The sequence below is a fragment of the Mastigoproctus giganteus genome, chromosome 4 (genome assembly GCF_048544385.1).
Source record: "Mastigoproctus giganteus isolate SK-2022 chromosome 4, ASM4854438v1, whole genome shotgun sequence".
NCBI classification, from domain to species: Eukaryota; Metazoa; Arthropoda; class Arachnida; order Uropygi; family Thelyphonidae; genus Mastigoproctus; species Mastigoproctus giganteus.
Genome location: NC_143578.1, coordinates 8,457,747 through 8,481,273, shown reverse-complemented (window position 1 = coordinate 8,481,273; position 23,527 = coordinate 8,457,747). Strand labels below are relative to the sequence as shown.

The window sequence follows — 23,527 nt, the reverse complement described above, 5'->3', positions numbered from 1 at the left end:
GTTTTAATATCTGGCAGCATGAAAATTGGATATCACTATCCAATTTTGGTTTACAAAAACTGAAATTAAAGAAATTCTCTGGAATTCAGATCCAGGAGTTGCTGAAATCAAGCTAAAGGATACATATATATAAATGTAGAGGATCCGTTGCTTCAAAAAAAGTAACAAGTCTTTTTTAACCATATTTTATGAATGTTTTTTATAATTTTTTTTAGGTTTATTAGAATACACATAATGCACCCTATTTTTTTACCATGTATGTCCGTCCATCTGAATGTAATAACTTGGCTCCTATATGATGGATTTTCATTTAATTTTATATTTGGACTTTTGTAAAATTTTTGTTGAACTGTCCCAAATTTCATTAAAATCGAACAAATGACAGTTATTTCTTTGCCCATCATTCGTGTGTAATAACTTAACTCCTAGTGGATGGATATTCATGAAATTTTATAATTTTCTTTATTAGAATTTGTTGAGCCTTCCCAAATTTAAATAAAATTGGACTAATTTGTCAGTTATTATTATTATTTTTTTTTTTCATACATATCATGCAGGCCATCCGTATATGATATATTAGCTGAAGCACTGGATATTATGTTTGTTGTCATGTGGTGATTGGAGGAATGAATGGGCAATATGATGTATGCACAGAAACAAAATGCTCATAGTCCACACAAAAGTCATTGCTTTTTTCTTTCTTTCTTTTTTTTTTTTTTTTTTTTTTTTTGACAGCAATTTTACTGTCAAAAATAAACTAAAATTTAAAGAATATAATGCTAGGAATGTGGCTTCAGAAAGTTGAAATACACAAATTTTGAAGAACAGTAGGGAGCCCAAATCTTGCAGCATCTTAAGGATTGTAACTGATCTAAATACGTGCTGATTAAGAAATGTTATTTTAAACATTGTCACTTGTCAACCATACTCTTCTCAGTAATCATGTACCTCTTCTAAGAAAATTCTCTCATTTTGAACTGAAATTGGAGCTAAGCAAAAACTATTTTGGATTAATTTAAAAAGCTTGGTTTAAATTATTTTGTTTTATTTCCTCCAATTTAGCAGATTTTTGTCTCTTTGCAAAAGGAGTTGAATTAAATACAGTGTATTTAGCAACACTGATGCTTTGATTTTCTATTTGAGCAAGATCTGGCATAGTAGAGTCAATTTCCTGCCAAATCGAGATGGATTTATTTTTTCCATTTTAAATGTTGGACAACATACATATTTAGATCTGGTCATTTTGTCGTAACTGAGCACTTGTATTTGCAATCAATATTAGCACAGAAACAGTTAGGTGCTTTGTCTCTTCTGAATAGCTCAACTGGTTGTAGTTTTAGGCACATCAGAAATTTAGGCCATGTAGTGCCATTAATGGCTCAATTCCAACATTCAAGGAGATAACTCTTTGCTGAATTAAGTCACACACACTAGTCATTGCTATTATTGAATCATATCATCATCGTATTGTTAGGTTCTTCACAGATGATCCTAGTTATATGTGTTAGATTCTAGCTGATGAGTGGACAATAATTTATGAATTTTCTGTTTTGTTTTTAGCTTTATGGTTTTACTTTATGGCACTGTAGAGTTTAAAAAAAGTTTTTATGAAGCTTTTTAAAACTCTTTTGTACCTTTTTGATTTTAAAAGTAAATCTATCAGAACAATTAATGAATTGGCAAAAATAAAAAAAAAAAAAATATGCTAATAAGAAGGAATCAGTATTGTATTTGAAAGCCATCAAATAAATTAATTTATGTTTTTTTCTTTTATATAAACAACAACAAAAAAAAAATTCTGATTATAAGAAGGTATACCATTGCTTTGTGTTAGGAAGCAGGAAGAATAAGAATGGATAACTATGAATGCTGGAGTAGCTTTATATGGTGTTTAATTAACTTAAAACAAACACAATAGTAAAAAAAAAAAAAAAAAAGCACACCTATTTCTTCTCATTAACTAATGAACAGAATCAGATGGTTAGTTTGTTTCAATGATTTTTATACAGTAGACTATCGAAATAGCGCCACTCCAAATAATGGCACATTAAGATCAGATGTTTACATACAGCGCAGATGTCTTGCAGTGCTGAAAAAAAGAAAACAAGTCACATGATTACTTTATTTGTTAAATTAGCCATTTTGAAAGTGAATTCTGTACTGATATCACAGATTATAACACTGTTTCACATTTATTTTAAATTAAAAACATCTCACTATGGCTCCTAAAGTTAATAACATACAGAGAAGAAAAGAAGAACAACATTAAAGCTTAGTGACAAACTTTGATATAATAATAGAAAATAGAATGGGCGTAATGGCAGAATATAACATTTTATCGTCAACATGTTTGTTTTTTTATGTGAGGTTAATAAAATTGCATTCTTAATCTCTCTATTTCTTATTTAGCCTCATTATTTCTGCATTAAATATATTAAAAATAAAGCTTTCTAGATAATGGAAAAATCGAAAAAACAGCATTGTGAATCCCCAGAGGTGCCATTATTCTGAAAGTCTACTGTATATGTAACTAGAGCCATATGATTTTGATGAAAATTAGAGTTCAAATCATTGTATTGATTTTACACTGCATGACCAAACATATTGAGATATCCTTATCTTGAATGTTGTGTAATATGCCAGAAGTCCTCATGCATTTTTATCAATTCATACACACCCATTGAAGTTATTTAAACATATCTTTGGTCATAGAGTGTAGATTTAAAATAGAGCTATATTTGTTACAATATTTTTATTTTCTCATTTCAGTCTGTTCAGGCAGTTAATATGACTCATGATGCAGCTCATGCCCAAATGGATGTGAAACTTCGGTCATTGATTTGTATTGGCCTGAAGTAAGTGTTTTTTTTATTTATATATTTTATTTTTTATTATTTATTTTTTTAAATTAAACTTTTCATGCCTGCACACATACTCAAATAGAAATATTTCCTTTTATTGTTTAACTCTTTTTAAATATTCTTTTATAAGAAGTTAACAATAAGAACTGATTTATTCTATTTTTAAAATTTGTTTCCCTGTTCTACAGTATAGGGTGTGCCACTTAGTGTATTATGTGAAAGGCATGGAATCTGAATAGGATTTTACATGCAATTAAGTAAGATTTTACCTTAAATGTTGGGATACATGAAAATTTGTCTCCAGATGCTGCAATTTGCCTTTCTCGGTAAGACTACCATTTTGTTTCCTTCACCAATCTTATTTCCCTTCTCTGCACCTGTTCCAGCAGATCTACATCCTTCATAAATGAGACTTAGAACCTGTATGTACAGTACTCAAGATGCAGCCTAACCATTGCCTTGTACAATGGGATAATCACCTTATCCCTACATAGCAAAGTTCCTCTATAACATTGAAAAAACTAGAGCTGTCCTGGCAGCCTGTCTGGATTGCTCAGAGAACTTCATATCTAATTGCACAATTACCCAATCTCTTTATTTTCCAACTACTCTGGGTGCCATAACACACAGTTGGGTACGTTAATTTGGGATTACTGCTTCAAACAATTTGGGGCGCCTCCGTAGCCAGGTGGGAAGGAGCAGCAGTGCGTAGCACACGCTTCTTGATTAGACCCGGGTTCGAGCCTGTCACCACCAAATACGGAGGATGCGGAAAGGTCAGGGAATGACCACCTCATTTCCCGGAGCAATATGGCCTTAGTTGCTAATGCTCCTAAAAACCAAATAACAAACAAATAAACAATTTGGGATTACTGCTGTTCAATGAAAAATGCAAGGTAATGCCATTATTCAGTAACTTGCATTTTTCAGTGTTGAACTTCAATTGTCATTTCTCAGTTCATTTGCCTAATTTTTCTAGATCTTGTTGCAGTACCATCCCTTTAATTACTATCATTCGCTGCTGCTTATATTCACAAGGGTCCTTTATTTGAGCCTTGCAGTGCTTCTGTGAGGATGCTGCAACAAGTAGGCAGTGTTTTTTAGTAAATGGGTTTCATCTGTGAAGAATCATCACTCCAAATAATGCTGGCATTTGTTAGTAGTGTTCTTATATCAATGATGCATTTGAATGAGATTTGGAATCTGTATCACTTGAATAGATTTGTATTACAGTATCAGGTAATGTATTACAGGGAACTGATTCAATGTCATCAGCTTCAACATACTGTCCATCCCTGTTCCTTTTCAGTCCTGATGGACCAGGCTGTTGATCCATCATAACAACCCTTTTGGGTAAAATTTTATAGGAAAATGCTTTTTCAAATTTTATTAGTAGACACACACACCAAGGATGATGTTTTGTTTTTCACAAACTAAAGAATTAATTCAGCAAGCATAATTTTCAAAAAAATTTACCTTTTCTTCTTGTGGAAAATACTAAATTAGATGAAATAACTTCAACATAAGCAAAGAACATGAAACTGGGAACAAAGTATATAGCTTTAATAGCACTCTCTAGACAGTGTGATGGATGCTAAACAAAATCCCAGGTTTAATGCAGTAAGGCATGTTTCAGTCAGCGTGCCAATATTAAGCATTTGATCATTTCACGTGCTTTTCCTTTTACAAAATGCATTTATTGACTGCAGTTTGGTAGACACATTTTTGTGTTGAGGTGAAAAAGTTGCAGTTTGTTTTGATGCAAGTTTGCATTTGGACAGAAAGCTTTCTGTCTTCTCCCATTCAACCATCCTTTTATCCATAGCAGTAACTTTCCCTTAATGCCACACCATTCCAGTTTATACAGCAGTCTTTTATATACAAAAGATTTGATATCACATATTTGGAATTCAAGTATATGATATCAAAATTATTTTTTGCATCTAGTTGCTTTGTTACTGCATCATAGTGTCCAATCAGATTGGTCAGAGAAGTTTGCCCCATTAGCAAATCCATGCTGTGACTGCAGCATAATTGCATTCCTACCTAGATCTTCATGCATTGCTTCTTTAATTACTGACTCCATTATTTTCCCTGGAACAGAAGTTAAGCCAACAGCCCTGTAATTGTTCATGTCGCCTTTGATTCCCACTTTGTGAATTGGGGATATATTCACACATCTCCAGTCCATTCCCTTCCCTAAAGATTTAGGCAGTTAAGAGGTCACAAAGAAGATTAGGTAAGCAAAGGAAGACTACAAGAAATCTTTGGCAAAGTATGCAAAGAAAAACAGCAAAGACTTCTTTACTTAAGCAAACTCTAGAAGGAAGGGGTTGAATCAGATTGGTCTTCTTGATAGCGATGGTTCGATTGTTGATTATAATAAAAATATTTCACAATATTTTAGCACTGGATGAAAGATTGGCGTATTTGTAAGTTTTGCTGTTTGACTTAGAAATACCATTCCTGTATTTTTATTTTAACAAAATGCAGTGTAATTATTTTGGAGAATAGTGAAAATCTAAGCACTTTAAACTGCATAGAGTTAAAACTGGCTTTAATCTTAGAAGGAATACAAATAATTATTAAGACATTTCGTGGTATTTCTGATTGCATTATTCTTCAGCGACTAAATTCCTGTCCTTATTACAGTGAGTATTTGTGAAGTTGAAGTATAAGGACAGTAGTTCATTTACTGAAGAAGTGGTACAGGAGGTACCATGAAACATCTGAGAATTATCTATATTCCTTGAAGAAATTAAAGACAGATTTCACTCTGTGTAGTTTGAAGTAATTAGATTTTCACTATTCTCTATTTTGTTTTACCTGCCTACCATGATGCAAAAGAACAACTTAGTTACTATTTAATGTTTCTTCAAAATGTATAGTTTAATAGGCTTATGCTGGAAACCAATATCTTTATTCATTGTTCAATGAAAGTGAAATATTAACATATTAACAATGAGTGTTAAGCATCAGCTTACTCAATTCTTTATAGCTGTGGCTTTTCCTCCCAGAAACTTAAATCTGCATATCATATCTCTGAGTAGATTACACAAACACCTGTTACAGGATTGTAAATTAAAAGGAAATTAGCATTAGTAGAGGCATATGGTACAAGAAAGCAAGCTTATACAGCATCAGCCAAAAAAAAAAAATCTTTTCACCCATCCATTTGATCCAAAAGTTTGCCCAGTTCTTCTTTGAATTTATTTAAGCTGTCAACTTCCACAACAACAGGTGGAAGTCAGTTCCAGCAGTCACCCACCTGCTGGCTAAAGGCAAATTTCCACACATCTATTGTACAACTGTTTATCCTCAATTTGAATTTATGCTCCCTCAGGTGCATAATTTGAGCAAGAGGAAGACCCCATCAGCATTGAGCTTGCTCAAACCATTCAAGGCCTTATACAATCAGATCACCTCTCAGGTGTCTAATCTCCAGACACTGCAATTTGCAGAATGCCTTTCTTGGTAAGAGAAACCCTTTGTTCTCCTCACCAATCTTATTGCCCTTCACTGTACTTGTTCCAGCATCTCTACATTCTTCCTAAAGTGAGGCCTCTAGACCTGTATGCAGTACTCAAGGTGTGGTCTGACCATTGCCATATCCCTGCTAGCAAAATTCCCTTATATCATTGACAAGACTCCATGAGCTGCTCTGGCAGCCTGTCTGCACTGTTCAGAAAACTTCATCTCTGACTGCACAATTACCTCCAGGACTTCTTCATTCTCCACTACCTGAGTGTAGTACCACACAGTTGGTAAATTACTCTGGGATTAGAAAGCTGAAAGCACAAAAATCAACTTTTAAATTGGAAGATAATAGTCTTCCATGTGACAATGTAGTTGGTAGTGGAAAATGATGTTATAAAGTAGGCTTATACAGCATCAGGAAAAAAAAAAAAAAGGCAATACTTCTCATTCCCTCTAACAGTTTATTTAGAACACCTGTTCCCTCTAACAGTTTATGTAGCGCTTCCTGATGTTTATCTAGTGCTTATCTGGTGCTGTGATAAGTCACATGACAGCTGAAATCTTAAATGAAGCAGACAGTAATTGCTATTTATATCTTTTTCAGTGAGCAAGTACTTCACTTGTGGTTTGAGGTTCTCTGTTCATGCTTACCTGTTGTTCAGAAGTGGTACTATCCATGGTCATTCATCAGTAGTCCTGGTTGGGTGCAGATAAAATGTGAACTCAGGTAACTGTATATTTAAGTATCATTTAATACCGATGATATTTAAATATTTTATTTCAATTATTTCTAAAATTAATTTTTAATTGTTTCTTTACATTAAATATAATAATTTGGAATAATTCTTCTTTGTTTACAATTTTGTTCATTTCAGTTTTAATTTGAAAGCAAGTAAATAATTTTACTGCTTTGCTCATAAAGAATTATTTATTTCTTGAAGTCACTAGCTGTTTACCTGCTGAACATAATGTGATAGCTCACAGTGTGTCATAGGACATGGCCACCATTCCAATAATGTTGATATTACCAATATTTTTAACATGTGACATAACAGTCCACCGTCAGTGATGCAAGTGCTTTCTGTATTATCTTCTGAAGGAAATATTGTTTTATGATTAACAGCATATAGAACTGTAGTAACACTTTGGGTGAGTTGAGGATTATAAGCTTAGAAGAAACTGGTTGATAACGAACTTAAATATATGTTGGTTGTAATTCTGAGGAAATACCTTTGAAGGAAGAATGTTAAGGTAAAATGAAGGGGAGGGGGAAGAGAGAGAGAGAGAGAGAGAGAGAGAGAGAGAGAGAGAGAGAGAGAGAGAGAGAGAGAGAGAGAATAAACAGGAAAAATAGTTTGTTTTCTTTGGAATTGATAGACCGGGGTTCGAGCCTGTGACCACCAAATACAGAGGATGCGGAAAGGTCAGGGAATGACCACCGCATATCCCCGGAGCATTATGGCCTTAGTTGCTAATGCTCCTAAAAACTAAATAACAACAACTTTGGAATTGAACTGTGATAGTGGTTGATTTTCAAGCGTAACCAGACACCACACTGATACAATTTTTAATAATTTCTTGGCCCACACTAGTTTTGTCTTAATTATATATACTGTATCTTCAGTTCAATCTGAGTTATTTTTGTTAACACAAAGGCAGTATTTTGGTTCATTCCTCCTTCAACACAGTAGTCAGTTCAAGTTAGCAATTGCAGGCCATGTTGTCCTGGTCTAAAGCTGATATTCCAGTTCATCCCATAGTATTTGATGAGGTTAAGGTAGGAGCACTGAGCAAGTCAGTGAATCTTTTGCATTCTTGTGTTTTCAAACCAAGTCACTGCAGTTTGTGTAATATGAAATGGTGGAACAGAAAAGGGCCTTTCCATACTGCTGAATTAGTATGTAGGAAGACTGGAATTGTCCAAATGGCACTGTATCAGAAGGCATATATTGTGCCAAGAATGATGATCAATAGTTGAAGCCTGAACCATAAGAATCAACCCTAGGCAGTGATTGTACCTCAGCTGAAGTTCACAGTTGGGACAGTACATTCAGGTAAATAATGTTCCCTTGGCATCCATCAGACCCAAACACAACCATCAACCAGAAAAATGTGTACTGTTGATTGGTTGAGTACTTGGAAAATATCGGCAAATCAAAACCCAAATTTCCAGGGATTAATTACTGTGGGTTGTATACTGGATAAATTGATCCTGTGCATTACATGAATTAATATTTAGTTTGTGTGTGTGCTGCTTACCTCTGTAAAATTTGATACAGTGCAGCCCTTATGTATTGTCCTTATCATTTCTTGTGGCCTCTGTGAATTCCTGGTTTACAATATTTAATTAGGGCTCATGAGATCTATGTATCATTCTCCTGAGTGCCTTGGTCTCTTACCATCAATTTTTTTTTGTGGTCTGCTGAATATTTTCTGTAGTACCATGACATTTCCATTTAGTGATTACATTACTGCTTCGCATGAGGAGCATGAATTCAAATTGTGGCAGGATGGTTACAGAATAGATGTGCAGAAGTTTGCTTTCAGCTAGCAGGTAGTTGATTTTTGAAACAAACCTCCATCTACTGTTGTAGAAGTGGGTAGTTTGAATAAATTTAAAGAAGAACTAGACAAACTATTGGAGGGATGGACAGGTGATGTGGTAATTTTTTTTATTTTTGGCTGATGTTATATAAGCTTGCTTTCTTGCATCGTTTGCCATTACTAATACCATTGAACTATGGTGTTGCAGTTTTGTTACAATGACAAAACACATTGATTGCTAATATGCCAGATTATTATGAATCCCCCATCGGAAGATAAGTTGTGGCATTCTGTGATGTCTTCCATTAGAATATTTTAAGCACAGTGCTTGACTTTATTTGTATTTGATTTATCTGCTCGTTTATGTACTGTATTCGATTTATCTGCTTGCTTCTAGCAAGAATGCAATTGCTGTTATATTTATGGTGCCATGAGTATGCATTGTTCTGTTTTTTAATGTCTAAGATTGCAGATAGTTGGCGGGGGGGGGGGGTTAATGACAGTAATTAGAGAATACTGCTGCAACAAGATTTAGAAAAATTAGGCAGATGTGCTAAGAAGTGGCAGCCGAAGTTTAACATTGACAAATGTACGTACTGCATATGGGTAGCAATAATTGTAGATAAACTTGCCATCTGTGTGGTACCACACTCAGTTAGCGGAGAATGAAAAAGACCTGGGGGTAATTGTGCAGTCAGATATGATTTTCTCTTAGCAGTGCAGACAGGTTGCCAGGATGGTTCATTGGGTTTTGTTGATGATAGACAAGAATTTTGTCAGCTGGGATAAAGAGGTGATTTTCATGTTGTATAAGATAGTGATTAGCCACATCTTGAGTACTGCATACAGGTCCAGAAACCTTGTTTTAGGGAGGATGTGCATCTGTTGGAATGGGTGTGCATCCGTTGAAACACTTCATTTCTGAAAGTTGCAGAATTTGGAAACAAGGTACCTGTGAGTAGATCTGATTGAGTTGTTTAAGGCTTTGATGGATTGAATAGTTAAATGCTGATAGCATCCACCTCTTGCTCAGACAGCACACATGAAGGGATGTTAACCTAAATTGAGGAAGGTTGGTTGGAGGATAGATCTGCAGAAATTTGCCTTCAGCCAACATGTAGTTAATTGTTGGAACAAACTTCCATCTGGTGTTGTGGAAGTGGGTAGTTTGAATAATTTTAAAGAAGAACTAGACAAATTTTTAGAACATATAGACAGGTGAAGTAGAAATGTTGGTTTTTTTTTTTTTTTTTTTTTGTTGATGCTATACAAGCTTTCTTTTTTGGAAAAATTTTTCCACTATTAATTTTAAGACCATTTCCAATACTGTGTATAATCTAACTGGCTTAAAAGTCAGCATTGAAATTGTTGTTAGTTTGGATGAACCACGCCCATTGATTTATCTTTATAAAAAATCAAAATCATTGAATATCTATATGATGGATAGTAGAGTGAATTGGTGGTGGCAGCAGCAGCAGGTTGTTAACACATATGTGTAAGGAAATTTTGTCTTCTGGATTATACAAAAGTTTCAAAAGCATGTAGTGGACTCTTGGACGATGTCATGGCAGTCTATAAACATATTCCAGTTAGCCTTCTTCACAACTGCACATTTTTTCCTGTCAGCACAGTCATGCATCACACAGATTTCGGGGTCACTGGGACAAACAGCTCACCTTCTTGTGGCATTTTGTAAACACCAAGAAAAAGACCTTTGCAGTCCTCTGTAGAGCAAAGCAAGAACTTACTGGTGTTTACCGTCTTTGCCTGAGCATCATTACTCAATATGTCTTGAGATGTTCCCCATCCCTGTTTGCACTCTATTTTTCATCCACTTGACTCAAGAGCTTCCTTGGAATAGAATACCGGATCCTAAGGTGGCTAAACAGGACACTTGGAAAACCTTTCACAATCTCAAGAAGCATCCTATATTTACCACCTTTAACTGGACACTCGAGGAATTGATTGTAATCAGGACCAACATCATCATCTTGGTAAAACTGATTATATTCAGAATAGACGCAACACCTTTGGAAATTATTTCTCTTCTAAAAGCATAGCACACAGAAACAAGGCGCTCTGCTGCACTCCAACTAGGACCAGATCAGAAGCTAACAACAGTTGTTCTGTCCAGTGCAGTGAACCTTGTGAACTGGCTGGGCATAGATATAGAGCAACTGTGTGCCAATAAAGCCTACAGAACTGCCATTTTTCAGCAAACTTACCAGCTGATGGAGAACCCCCTGGACAGCTTCATGTGCCACAACTCCAGCAATCACCATTTTTATATTTATTTGTATATATTGTACTCTATTTTATTTTTGTATATACTGTATACATTTCACTCTGCTGTGTACTTGTGATTCAGATATAGAGTAAATAAATAAATAGTGCAGTTTGACAGTGGATAGTTGGGAATTCAGATCCTACACACACACACACACACACACACACACACACACACACACACACACACACACATGCACACACACCTAAGTGATGACAGCTAAAAAGCTGCCATGTAATACCATAAGAATGCATACCAAAATGGATCAATGATGACAAATTCAGGATACCAGGATAATGAAATGTGGTTACTTTGAGCATCTGTCCTAGAATTATCTGTATTCAAGTCAAAAATGCGACTAAACAAACTACCATAAAGGCAACCTGTTTGTAGTGATGATGTTTAAGCGGGATGTGTTTGAAGAGGTGGATGCAGTGTTGCTGATTTACAGCAAGATAATTTCAACAACAGTGGCCCTGTTAACTTCAGATAAACTGAAGTTAATATTAAAAAAAGAAGCCACATTATTTTACTTTTTGTAGTTCCAGAAACTTGGGTTTTTCATCCAGTAAAACCGGTTATAGAATATACTCAGTTTACAGACATAGTATGCTGATGTCTCTCATATCCTTATTACTCATGTGCAATAACAAAACAGCTTCAGTGATGTTTGTTGGATTTGATTGCTGTTCCATTTCATCAGAGGTGTACACATATGCAAAAAATGTGGTTAGAAAATAGTTCATGAAACATATTGTGACAATTTGCAGTGAAGGTAAAAATAAATACAAGGACAAAAGAGTAACACATTGTCTAGTGAAGTGAGCTGCATAGCAGTAACACCAGTGGAAGAGTCTTCTTTATTATTTGTAAGTTTATTTAAATTTGGTATGAGCACTGTTGTTGATTCCCTTCTTTCAGCAGCTACATCCACTTGTTTTGCTAAACCCCTTCTATCTGAGTGCTTGTTTTTCCTTTATATATTAAGAGTCTTATATAATATATTGAGATCACACATGAAATCTGCAGCTTCTCAGCATCTTACAACATACCAGCTACTTTCACAGGTTCACTTCATAATACTGCAACAAAAAATGGTGCATTTGATGATTGTTGAATTAGTTATTTTTTTTTTTTTTTTTTGCCAAACTTATCCTTTGTGTGTGATTAATATAGTGCTGTGTGTGTGACTAATATGTTGCAGAAAGTCATGTATAACATCTTTATAATATTTCAGTTTTAAAAATAACTGAAACATTTTAAAATTGTTCATTTTTTGTTTTATCAGTTTCAATAATTTACTGAAATATTATATATATCATATGTTTCATCAGTTCTTTAATCAGCTTTAATTTTCTCACGAAGTCCAAATTATGCCCCCCATATTTTCTAATGACATTAGAATGAATGAGCCCTTGTGATTTGCAATTTCTACTTCATTATAAATTTATATATATATAAATTTAAAAAATAATATTTGTGCATCAAATTTATTTGTTTTTCACAGGCTTCTGGCTCAGTTTGCCTTTAATCTGAATCCTGATTGGGAACTGCCACTTAAAAAGGAACCATCACTTCCTTTAAAAGAAGGAGTAAGAGATATGCTTGTAAAACATCACCTGTTTTCTTGGGATTTGTGACAATAACTAAAAGGGGGTATTTGGGAATGCACAAAAAGTGGAATTGAGGGTTAAAATGATTTAAACAGAATACTTAATTTCCTTTTGGAAAAAGGCCAAATCACTTCATTAATATATTAGCAAAATGTCCAGAGTTTGGCTATACCTTATGAACATATAATTTATGTACTAATCCTAGTACTGTAATTAAACTCAGGATAATGATCTCTTAAAATATAAATGAAAAAATAAAAGTTATCATAGTTTTTATATTATCTCTAGTAGTATAAACTAAATATTAGAAAAATCATACTAACTCACCATACATGATATTGTATCTTCCAAATTAAGCTTGCAAGTCTTACCAAACCACCATTTTGATCAATATAAAAATAATTTTTTTTACTTCAAACTAAATAAGATATGGTGTGATAAACTGAGTAGATTTATCTTTAAGCATTCCAGTAATCACAGTAGAACTTTAGATTATAGTATAGATAATTATTAAATCTTTGAACAACAAAAAAATGATCAAATTAGGAATATATCAGATTAGAAATATATATATGTTTTCGTTTCATTGCTCGAAGGAATTAGTACTACTGTCTCAACGGATAAAAATCAAGGATAAACAGGCCATATATCATTTACGTTGCAAAAGTATATTATGGATCAATGTTCATTGTTTAGATCTTCAATTTTTTTTTGGTAGTATAACTCATTCATCGTTCTATTTCATGGTATCTATGAAATTATTTTCTTAACAGTTCATATATCCTAATATAAATGTTTACAACTATTTTTAAGTTAGTAAGGAAAATATTTTCATAATTGTATCTGTATATTTATTATATACAGGTTTACTTGCTAAGTCTTAATTTGACTTTATATTTAAATATTAGGTTTTAGTATTGTCTTTATAGATTATCATCTAAACAACAATGTTGGTGGCATTTTATTCATGCATATTTTTAATTTTATTTTATTATTTTGTTAGTCTAGCTGAAGTATTACCAAAAGTAATTTTCATTTATAAGGAATTAAATTAACTTTCTAACATTATTTGCCTCTTTTTTTTTTTTTTTTTTTTAACTGACATTTAGGGACATTTGATGCCTTTAGTATGTTTGACTTTAAACATACTAGTGAGAGACTGTACTGAAGCTTTCTGCAAATAAATAATTATTAGATTAATAAAATATTCATGCCAATTTGGGCAGCACAATGCAGAATTATAACATGTGCTTTCTTCTATGCTGCATTGAGTTGGAAGGAAATTTGTAAGTGATCTATAAGAGACAAGGTGTACTTTCATATGTGATTTACAAATTTCCTTTAAACTTTGTGTAGTATAGTATAAAATATGTATATAATACTTATTTATCCATACTAATCAGTCTTTTTATTATTTATTTTCTCAGATACTTTGCTTTCTAACCTTCACTGTTTAATTGAAAAGAGTGCACAAAAGTCCACAAATTTTCATTATTTTTAATGTTCATACCTTTAACATATATATGCATTCAGTCACATCATACATTCATTGTGTAGGAAAAAAATGGTGAGATGTAGGTTGTCATGAATAATGAATTGTCTCTTTGGGATTTGTTAAATTTCTGACTTGTAACTTTATGCCTAAACACAAGACAATGTATTGTTTTAACATTCCATCATTGAGATAGTTTACAAAGTATTGCATTTTTGCAATGAAGTTATAAGTATACAAATTAGGTAATGTAGGCAGTGTGTTGCATTTCAGGCACGTTCGATTTTCAGTTCTTAAAAAAAAAGTTTTTTTTTCTGTGATTAACAGAAGTGAAAAGTAAATAATTACCTTGTTACTAACTAACTAATGATATATAAAGGTATATGCTTGAACTGAGAATGTTTTTTTTTTTTTTCTGTGCATCTACCATATTCCCTATTCATTCTTCCAATGGGGTCATAGCGATAACAAACATAATATTCAGTACTTCAATTACAGTATGTGGATAGCCTATGTGATATGTATGGAAAAATAATAATAGTTGCTAGATTTCTTTGTTTGATTTTAGTAAAATTTAGGGAGGATTGACAAAATCTTTCTAAAAATGGTAATTATATAAAATTTTACAAAAGATCCCTCCATTTGAATTGATTTGTTAGATATGGACATGTTGAAGATAATAGGCACTTAACTCATATGCAGTTGTGCCCAAAAATTGTAACTAAATACAATTAATAAAAAATTACTAAAGTTTTTTTTTTATTTGGTTTTGAATTTAAAGAAAAGTAGGTAAATATTTATTATTTATATCATTGCATTTGAAATTCCAACAATCAAGTATATGTTAAGAATAGCAGTCCTAAATCTGACACTGCAGTGGAAGAAATAATGAATGGATTACCATTTGTCATTAGTTGGTCTTTGATATAGTCTCTTTTTTGCAGCATATATTGTATCTGCACAAAGCCTAACTTAACTTGAAATAAAAAAAATGAGTTATAAAAGTTTTCATCATACATTGAATATTATAATATTTAAAGGCGTCTCCGTAGCCAGGTGGGAAGGAGCAGCAGTGCGTAACACACGCTTCTTGATTAGACCGGGGTTCGAGCCCGTCACCACCAAATACGTAGGATGCGGAAAGGTCAAGGAATGACCACCGCATATCCCCGAGCAATATGGCCTTAGTTGCTAATGCTCCTAAAACAAATCAATAATATTTAAAGCTTTGTCCATTTTAAGAATATACTGTAGGTATTGAGCTGCATGTGGCTGTACTTTCTGTGCATTCTGTTGAGACTCACTTGTGTTAAACCTATAATCAGGTTATTTGTGGGATTTTTTTTTTCTGCTCCCTCGCTCTCTCTTCCTCCCCCACTCCTTCCCCACAGCTAATGAGGCAGCTGATAATGAGTTGATAATGAGATTTATTCAATTATTTTAGAGTGTGGTACTCTTTAGTAGTATGCAATCTGATTGGTAGGTTTGAGGACCAATCCCTGGTTAGTATTAGTAGTGGCAAAATGATGCACTGAAGCAAGCTTATACAACATTGCTGTTAAAAAAGTACCCACTTCATTTGCTTATCTCTTCTAATAATTTGTTTAGTCCTTTATTCAAACTGTCTACTTTCAAAAATTTCTTTATATCTATCCTGCACCAGTGTGAATTTTCCAATGTGAATTTTTATCATTGTGTGTGTCATCCAAGAAACAGTAAGGGTGCACTAGCATTTAGTTTATTCTATCCATTGAAATCCTTTAACACCTCAGTCGGTCTCCTCACAGATGCCTAGTTTCCAGATGCTGCAATTTGCAGAACTCAAGTCTTTTGGTAAGAGCAGCCTTTTGTGCCCTAACTTGTTGATCTTCTCTGCACCTTTTCCAACAGAGTATCATTCTCTAAAATGAGGCTTTTTGAGTATTGTATAACAGATTTGGATATGGGATAATCACCTCTTTGTCCCTGCTGGAAAAATTCCTGTATACTATTGACAGAATCTCATTAGCTGCCATAAGAGCCTGCCTACACTGCTCAGAGAATCCCCATGTCATACTGTACAATTACCCTGGTTTTAACTTCTAAGTTACATTGAGTTTGGTACTTCAAATGGCATTAACAAACTTAGTTTGCTAATGCTACTAACTTAACCTAGCCTAGACACTAAACTTGATATGCATTTATCAGTATCGTTAATAAATATTAAATACAGTAAATGGAGGGCTCAACATGAATGCTCAGAAACCCCACTCATAACATTAATCTGTGAAGAGCAGTGGCCATTAATAACCACTCTCTCCTTTCATTCAGTTTCCCTTTATTCATTTGCTCCAAGTTGAATAGCAGTCTTTCATTTGGAACTGTATCAAAAGCTTTTTTGAAATCTGTTATATAAAGTAAAAATTACTTTTTTCATTCAGTTCTTTTTTGAATAATTCCTATTAGCTAATCAAATTGGTCAGACAAGATTACACCTTAATAGATATAATCTTGTCTGACCAATTTTTCTTTTAATATCCTGATTCTTTTTTTTTTACTTATTTGTTTTTTTTATGGTAATATGTGTTTCATAATAATCCAGTATGTAATAATAGTCTTGAATAACTGGAAATGTTACTATAACTAAGGGGGATTGTATTTTGTTTCAATTAAACATTGAAGGAAGAAACAGTGTATGAAAGCATGGTTTCACAAAAATTCATTGAAAGAATTTATTAATTTATAATTCTTTATTAATCTAATAATGCTTATATGAAACAAGCTTTAATACTACTAATTTTAACTAGTGTATGAAAGGCAAGGATATTTGTAAGATAGTTAATTACTATATTATCATTTTAGGAATATAAATATTAATTGCAATAACTTGTTAAATTTTGTATTTGTATTTCAAGGAATGACTAGTGGGGTTTCTGCTTATAGAATAATTTGAATGTCCTAATTGAGTCTTTTCACTGACATATGAAAGAAGAATTTTACATTAGGTGCATTTTTCTTTTAACTTTCAAAAACTAATTTCTTTCATAACTATATATGGTGCATCATTTTAGAATATAATAATTTTATTTATATTTTTCATTCTCTTTATTCGGTTTAAATTGCTTGTAATAATGCTTAAGTAGAATTATAAGCTTATCAGGAATATATATATATATATACACATATAGTGTGTTCAAAAGCAGTATTTTATATATAAATATATATGATTAAATATACAGCAGAAATATTTGATATTGCAAGCCAAGTTGATAAATGCAGAATGCTTTCATGTAATGCACACTGTTGTTCATCTGAAAATATTAACACAAGGCTGAAATGATGAAATCAAATTTTCATATGATTTGGTGAAGACATCTGTAGTGGAGTTGTATAAAGTGTTGAATTTTTAATATTTCATATTGTAATGGTTCATTATTACAACTATATTTGTATAGAAATTTTTTTTTTACTGTTTGCAAAATTATTTCTCTTTCATAATGACTAGCGCCTCCGTAGCCAGGTGGGAAGGAGCAGCAGTGCATAGCACACGCTTCTTGATTAGACCGGGGTTCGAGCCCGTCACCACCAAATACGGAGAATGCGGAAAGGTCAGGGAATGACAAACGCATATCCCGGAGCAATATGGCCTTAGTTGCTAATGCTCCTAAAAAAAAAAAAAAAAAAAAAACCAAATAACAAATAAATAACAATCATAATGACTATTAGATGTAGTATTAATAATATTTCTACTGTAAAAGAAATAATGATAGATTGCAACCATTCCTAATTCACAATAGATATATAGTGATGAAGAGCAGTTAAAAATATGATAAAAATATTATTTAAAAAATGTAAGGATAAATATTTATCGTCCTCAGTTGCTTGAAATTCAGTGCTAACATTTGCTATCATTGTTGTCACTTTTTCCATCTTTTCATGTTTTGCTGTTACTGACTAGCTGCTTCAAATCTTTAAAAAAATATTAGGGAAACAATTAGATTTATTAAGAGAATGTAGGTTTTGGAACAGTAAGTTTTGTAGTGAAGGTTTTTATTTGCACTAGTAAATTGCTGTCTTTTTTTTTTTTTTTGGTTGAACTGAAGAATAAGTACATGAAATCTTTTGGTGTCTAGTTTGCGTACTCTGCACTTATTGGTCAAATGAACTTGTCAGTCAGTTTGATGTGATTTCATTTGCTGAAGGCTTGACCATAAGATTTATAACGTCATTTTTATTTTTTGGTGTGATTATTATTATTATTTTTTTTTTTTTTTTTGCCAGGTTGAAGAATAAGTTATGGTTTTTATAAAGTTTCCTCAATGAAATAGAAACATCAGCACTGGTAAAATACTAATATTTTTACACTATAAAAAGTATGTGGGAAATAAAAAACTGCATTTAGTTTCTTAATGTAAACAATTTATAAGAAGCAGATTAATTTGTTTTCATTGTGTAAATTCTTCCTGTGAATGTAAGTCATACCGCAGGTTACTTATGCCATTAAGATATTGTTATAAAGATTAAGAAATTAATTAATTTGTGTCAGTTATATGAATTCTTTGGTGAAATGTAAGTCATATTGCAAGTTATACATGATATTGCATTGCGTTAAGATTCCTAACGTCATTTTTATTTTTTGGTGTGATGATTATTATTATTTTTTTTTTTGCCAGGTTGAAGAATAAGTTAACGATTATTAAGAATGATTGTGGATATTTGTGATCCATCCCAGTTTTTTGACAAGCACAAAATTATAAATTCAAAAAGTATATACAGCATATTCTTTTTGGTAAACCAAAAGTGAAGTAATATCTACAGATTTTCAACTAAAATTGCTTAAAGTCTTGTAAAAATATCAGATACAGCAACACTCTGACTTACGTAATACTCGACTTACAGAAATTCGACTTTACATAAGTTTTTTCTGGCCAGTGCAAACTTAAAAAAAATCATGGAAACGTATTTTGCATCCTGTAGGAATAAATGGAGGTATCGTGAAAATATCGTAATGTGAATCCAATAACACATTGTTTTTTTTTTTTAATTTGTTCCAAGTCCTTGGAAGTTGAAATTTTTACTATATTATTAAGCTATTTATCTCTCTAAAAGGTCATATTTATAAGAGAAATTGCACTACACTTTCATTGTTATCATATGTTCCCATTATAAGATTCAATTTTGAATGCCTTTGTGATATTTTTCTAAAGCATGTTTCTGGAGGTCACGACCATAAAATAAAAACAATTTGCACTTTCTGGTTTATTGGGCTTTTCTGTTAGTGCATCTAATTATAAACGGGTGCTAAACTTGATCTTATTGCATTTGCGCTAATACTGATAACTGCAATTGTGTGGGTTTTTACGCTATTATGGTGAAATGTGTTACCCTTCACTGAAATCTTCAATCATATAAAAAACAAATTTTCAGAAAATTCTCTTCATTCCTATTTATGTATTACAATGATGAAGAGAACGGGACCAACGGAAAGTGCAAGTGCTGGCAGTGCCAGGAAACGAAACAAAATTGATTTAGAAATTAAGATGAAAATGATTAAGTACGAATCAGGACAAAGTTTATCATCTATTGCAAGGGAATTAGGTCTCGCTGCTTCAACAGTGAAGGCTATTTCAAAAGACAGTGCATGTATAAAAGAATATGTCAAAGGATCAATGCACGTAAGATCAACAATGATCACAAAACAGCGTTCAGGTGCTATATTGAAGATGGAACAGCTGTTAATAATATGGATGGAAATTCAGAGTCAGAAGTGAGTGCTCCTGAGTCTAATGGCCATTCAAGCAAAAGCAACAAGTATTAAAGATATTAAGGATAAGTACAGTGAACCCCAACCCAAGTTTGTGGTAAGCAACGGGTGATTTAATATGTTCAAGCGTTGCGCTGATTTCCACAACATTAAAGTATGCAGTGAAGTTGCCAGTACCGATTCTGCAGCTGCAGAGAAATATTGTGATGTGTTGGAAAAAATTATTGATGAAGGCAATTATTCAATGCAGAAAATTTTTAACATTGACCAGACCACTCTGTATTGGGAAAAAAAGTCAGATCGAACATGTATTGCCAAAGAGGAAAATACAATGCCAGGTTTCAAGGCATCAAAATATAGAGCCATGCTCTTGCTTGGGGCTAATGCAGTGGGAGATAACAGATTAAAACCACTGCTTGTGTACTATTCTGGAAATCCTCGTGCATTTAAGGGCATCAATAAAGCCACCATACCCGTGCATTTTCCAATTGAACCAGAGAGCATGGATAACAATATCTCTCTTTGAGGATTGGTTTAAATGCTGCTGCATTCTTGAGGTTGAAAAATATTGTAAAGACAGTGACGTTCCTTTCAAGATTTTGCTTCTATTAGGTAATGCTCCTGGACGTCCTACACATATAGATGATTTCAATTCGAATGTGAGAGTCATATTTCTACCAGCAAACATGACTTCACTCATCCAACCTGTGGATCAGGGTGTTATTTCGAATTTAAAAGCATACTGTTTATGCACAACATTTGCTCAGACATTGTCTGCAGTACACTATGAGAAAAATTTTACATTAAGAGACTTTTGGAAATCTTACATTTACCATGCCATCTTAAACATTAATAAGGCCTGGGCGGAAATTACTAAAAGTTGTTTAAATGGCGCATGGTAGAAAATATGCCCACGTCACATAAAAGGCTTTGAAGGATTTGAAAAAGATGAATCATATGAAGAGGTTACAGATAAGATTGTAAAGGTTGCACAGCTACTTCAGTTGGAGGTTGATGTCAAAGATGTGGAGGAGTTAATAGAGGAAGAAGATAAGGAATTATCTAACGAAGAACTTGACTTGCAGGCAGCGATAGTGAAAGAAGAAGAAGATGAACCAAATGAGTAGCTGAGACACTTCATCACCAGAGAGATGGCAATGGCAAGATTTGAGAAGATGGATCCTGACAGCGAACGATTCTTAAAAGTTAACAAGAGGGGTAAATGATATACTTGCTTGCTACAATGAAAAGAAAAAAGCTACTGTCCAGTCATCCATTAATATGTTCTTTCATAAGGTTGAGTGGCCGACCCTTTCTAAATCTCCACAGCCCTCAACTTCTGCAGCGGCGTACTTATCAGTTGATGATGTCGATTCTGTCAACGATGCTCAAGAGGTAAAACTTATTGATGTTATGCCTGTCTCCTCTCTTTTTTGTAATTTTATAATTTAAAAATTTTTTTAAATTGCAAACTTTTGTAATTTTTCCTGTGCATGAGAAAAAAAATTGAATAAATACAATAAATTATTATATTTACATGTTTGTCGAACATTTATTTTTTGATTCAGTCAATTCAGCAAGCACAGTTGCGAGTGCTGCACAAGCATGGGGAAACTTCCCTGACTTACGTAAAATCCGACTTACTTTGCGTTCCGCAGAATGCAACCCTTATATAAGTCGGGGAATTCCTGTATATTTTTGGATCCAAATTATCAGAAAGTGCTATTAAATTATATAGTGATGGTCTTCTTCTTCTTCCAGTCATATAGTTCCCTGAGGAGCTGTTGTGGCCACCAACAAATCCCTCCAACTGCTTCAAAATGTCACGCCCAAAAGTTCACTGATTCCATCCTTCCACCTAGTTGCAGGTCTTTCTTTAACAGCAGTTTTTGGAGTTGGTTTTGTTACGGTCTCTGTGACATCAGATAATGTGGTGGTATGCCATTGCCTACTACATGGCTGATTTTGAAAGGGGCCAGCTTTAATCATAGGAAGAATCATAATGCATCCCACAAGATGCTCTTGAAGATGAAAGGTGACTACAGCAGAGCCCCGCTTAGTGCAGAAGGCTGATTACAACTGATTTTCGCCTGGTTTCCAGAGGTCATCTATGTATATAAACAGATATATATATATATATATATATTCATTAGATTCGCACAAACTTAGTAATTATATCTTCTGAAGTAATTATATCTTCAGTCAGTTATGCACAGGGCAGTTCCATAGTGATGGTAAAAGTGTGGAAATGTACAAGATGCTGATGATTAAACCAAAATATTATAAAGCTTTATAAAGAATTTCAGAAGGGAAAAAAAAGCATTGATGTAATAAATGATAAAGAAGAAAGGGCAAGTTATTTTATACTTTCATCAAAAATAGGACAGACACAGTTTCTCAAAGTTATTTTCAAGGTAATAAGAAAAAATATCACTAATTTCTAAAATAGGCAGGCTGTAAGAAAATAAATCAGAAGGAAAATATTAGCTTTAGCAGTCGCAAACAATGCAAGAAAGTAGCTTATACAGCATTAGCCAAAGAAAAAAAAAACAAGACACTTCCCATTTCATCTATTCATTCCATCCAATAGTTTTTCTAGTTCTTTCTTGAATTTATTTAAGCTGTCAACTTCTGCAATGACAGATGGAAGTTTGTTCCAGCAATCAACCACCTGCCAGCTAAAGGCAAATTTCTGCATATCTATTCTGCAACCATCCTTCCTCAGCTTGAATTTGTGTCCTCTCATATATGTGGTCTGAGCAAAAGGAAGAATCCCCCTCATCATTGAGCTTGCTCAATCTATTTGAAGCTTTAAATACCTCAATCAGATCACCTTGAAGGTGCCTAGTCTCCCAGTTCTTCTGTTCTGCTCACCAGTCTCATTGCCATTCTGTATGCTCGTTCCAACAGCTCTACATCCTTCCTAAAATAAGGCCTCTAGACATGTATGCAGTACTCAAGGTGTGGCTTGACCTTTGCCTTACACAATAGGATAATCAACTTATCCTTGCTAGCAAAATTCCTGTTTATTGACAAAACCCCATGAGCTGTCCTGGCAGCTTGTCTGGATTGCTCAGGACTTCATATCTGACTGTGTAAATACCCCCAGATCTCTTTCATTTTTCATTACCCAGAGTGTAGGACCACACAGTTGGTATGTTACTCTGGGATATTACTGCTTCTCATATGCAATCAATGTTAAACTTCAATTACCATTTCTCAACCCATCTGCATAACTTTTCTAGATCTGTTACAGTAATGTACTGTCATTGACCACCCTACCAACTCTTGTATCATCTGCAAACTTGGGCATTAAGCTTGATATGAATTCATCAGTATCGTTGATAAATGTAGAAAGCAACAATAAGCCCAACACTGAACCCTGGGGGACTCCACTAATAACATTAGTCCATGAAGAGCAATGTTCATTGATTTCCACTCTGTCTTCCCTCACTCAACCATCTATAAGAAAAATAAACATACTTAATCTAAAGTGAATGAATTTTTGTC

General features: G+C 33.4%; 1 protein-coding gene across 1 annotated transcript in view; it reads left to right on the top strand.

Annotated features, from left to right (window-relative positions):
* LOC150086369 (small G protein signaling modulator 3 homolog) overlaps positions 1–12,852 on the top strand; it is a 157,366-nt gene extending 144,514 nt beyond the window's left edge. The window contains exons 17-19 of the mRNA XM_090371336.1: positions 2,770–2,855; positions 6,943–7,065; positions 12,677–12,852. Coding sequence (XP_090227462.1) covers positions 2,770–2,855; positions 6,943–7,065; positions 12,677–12,809 — 342 coding nt within the window. The 3' untranslated portion in view covers positions 12,810–12,852. The remainder of the gene's footprint in view (positions 1–2,769; positions 2,856–6,942; positions 7,066–12,676) is intronic.
* The last annotated feature ends 10,675 nt before the right edge of the window (positions 12,853–23,527 follow it).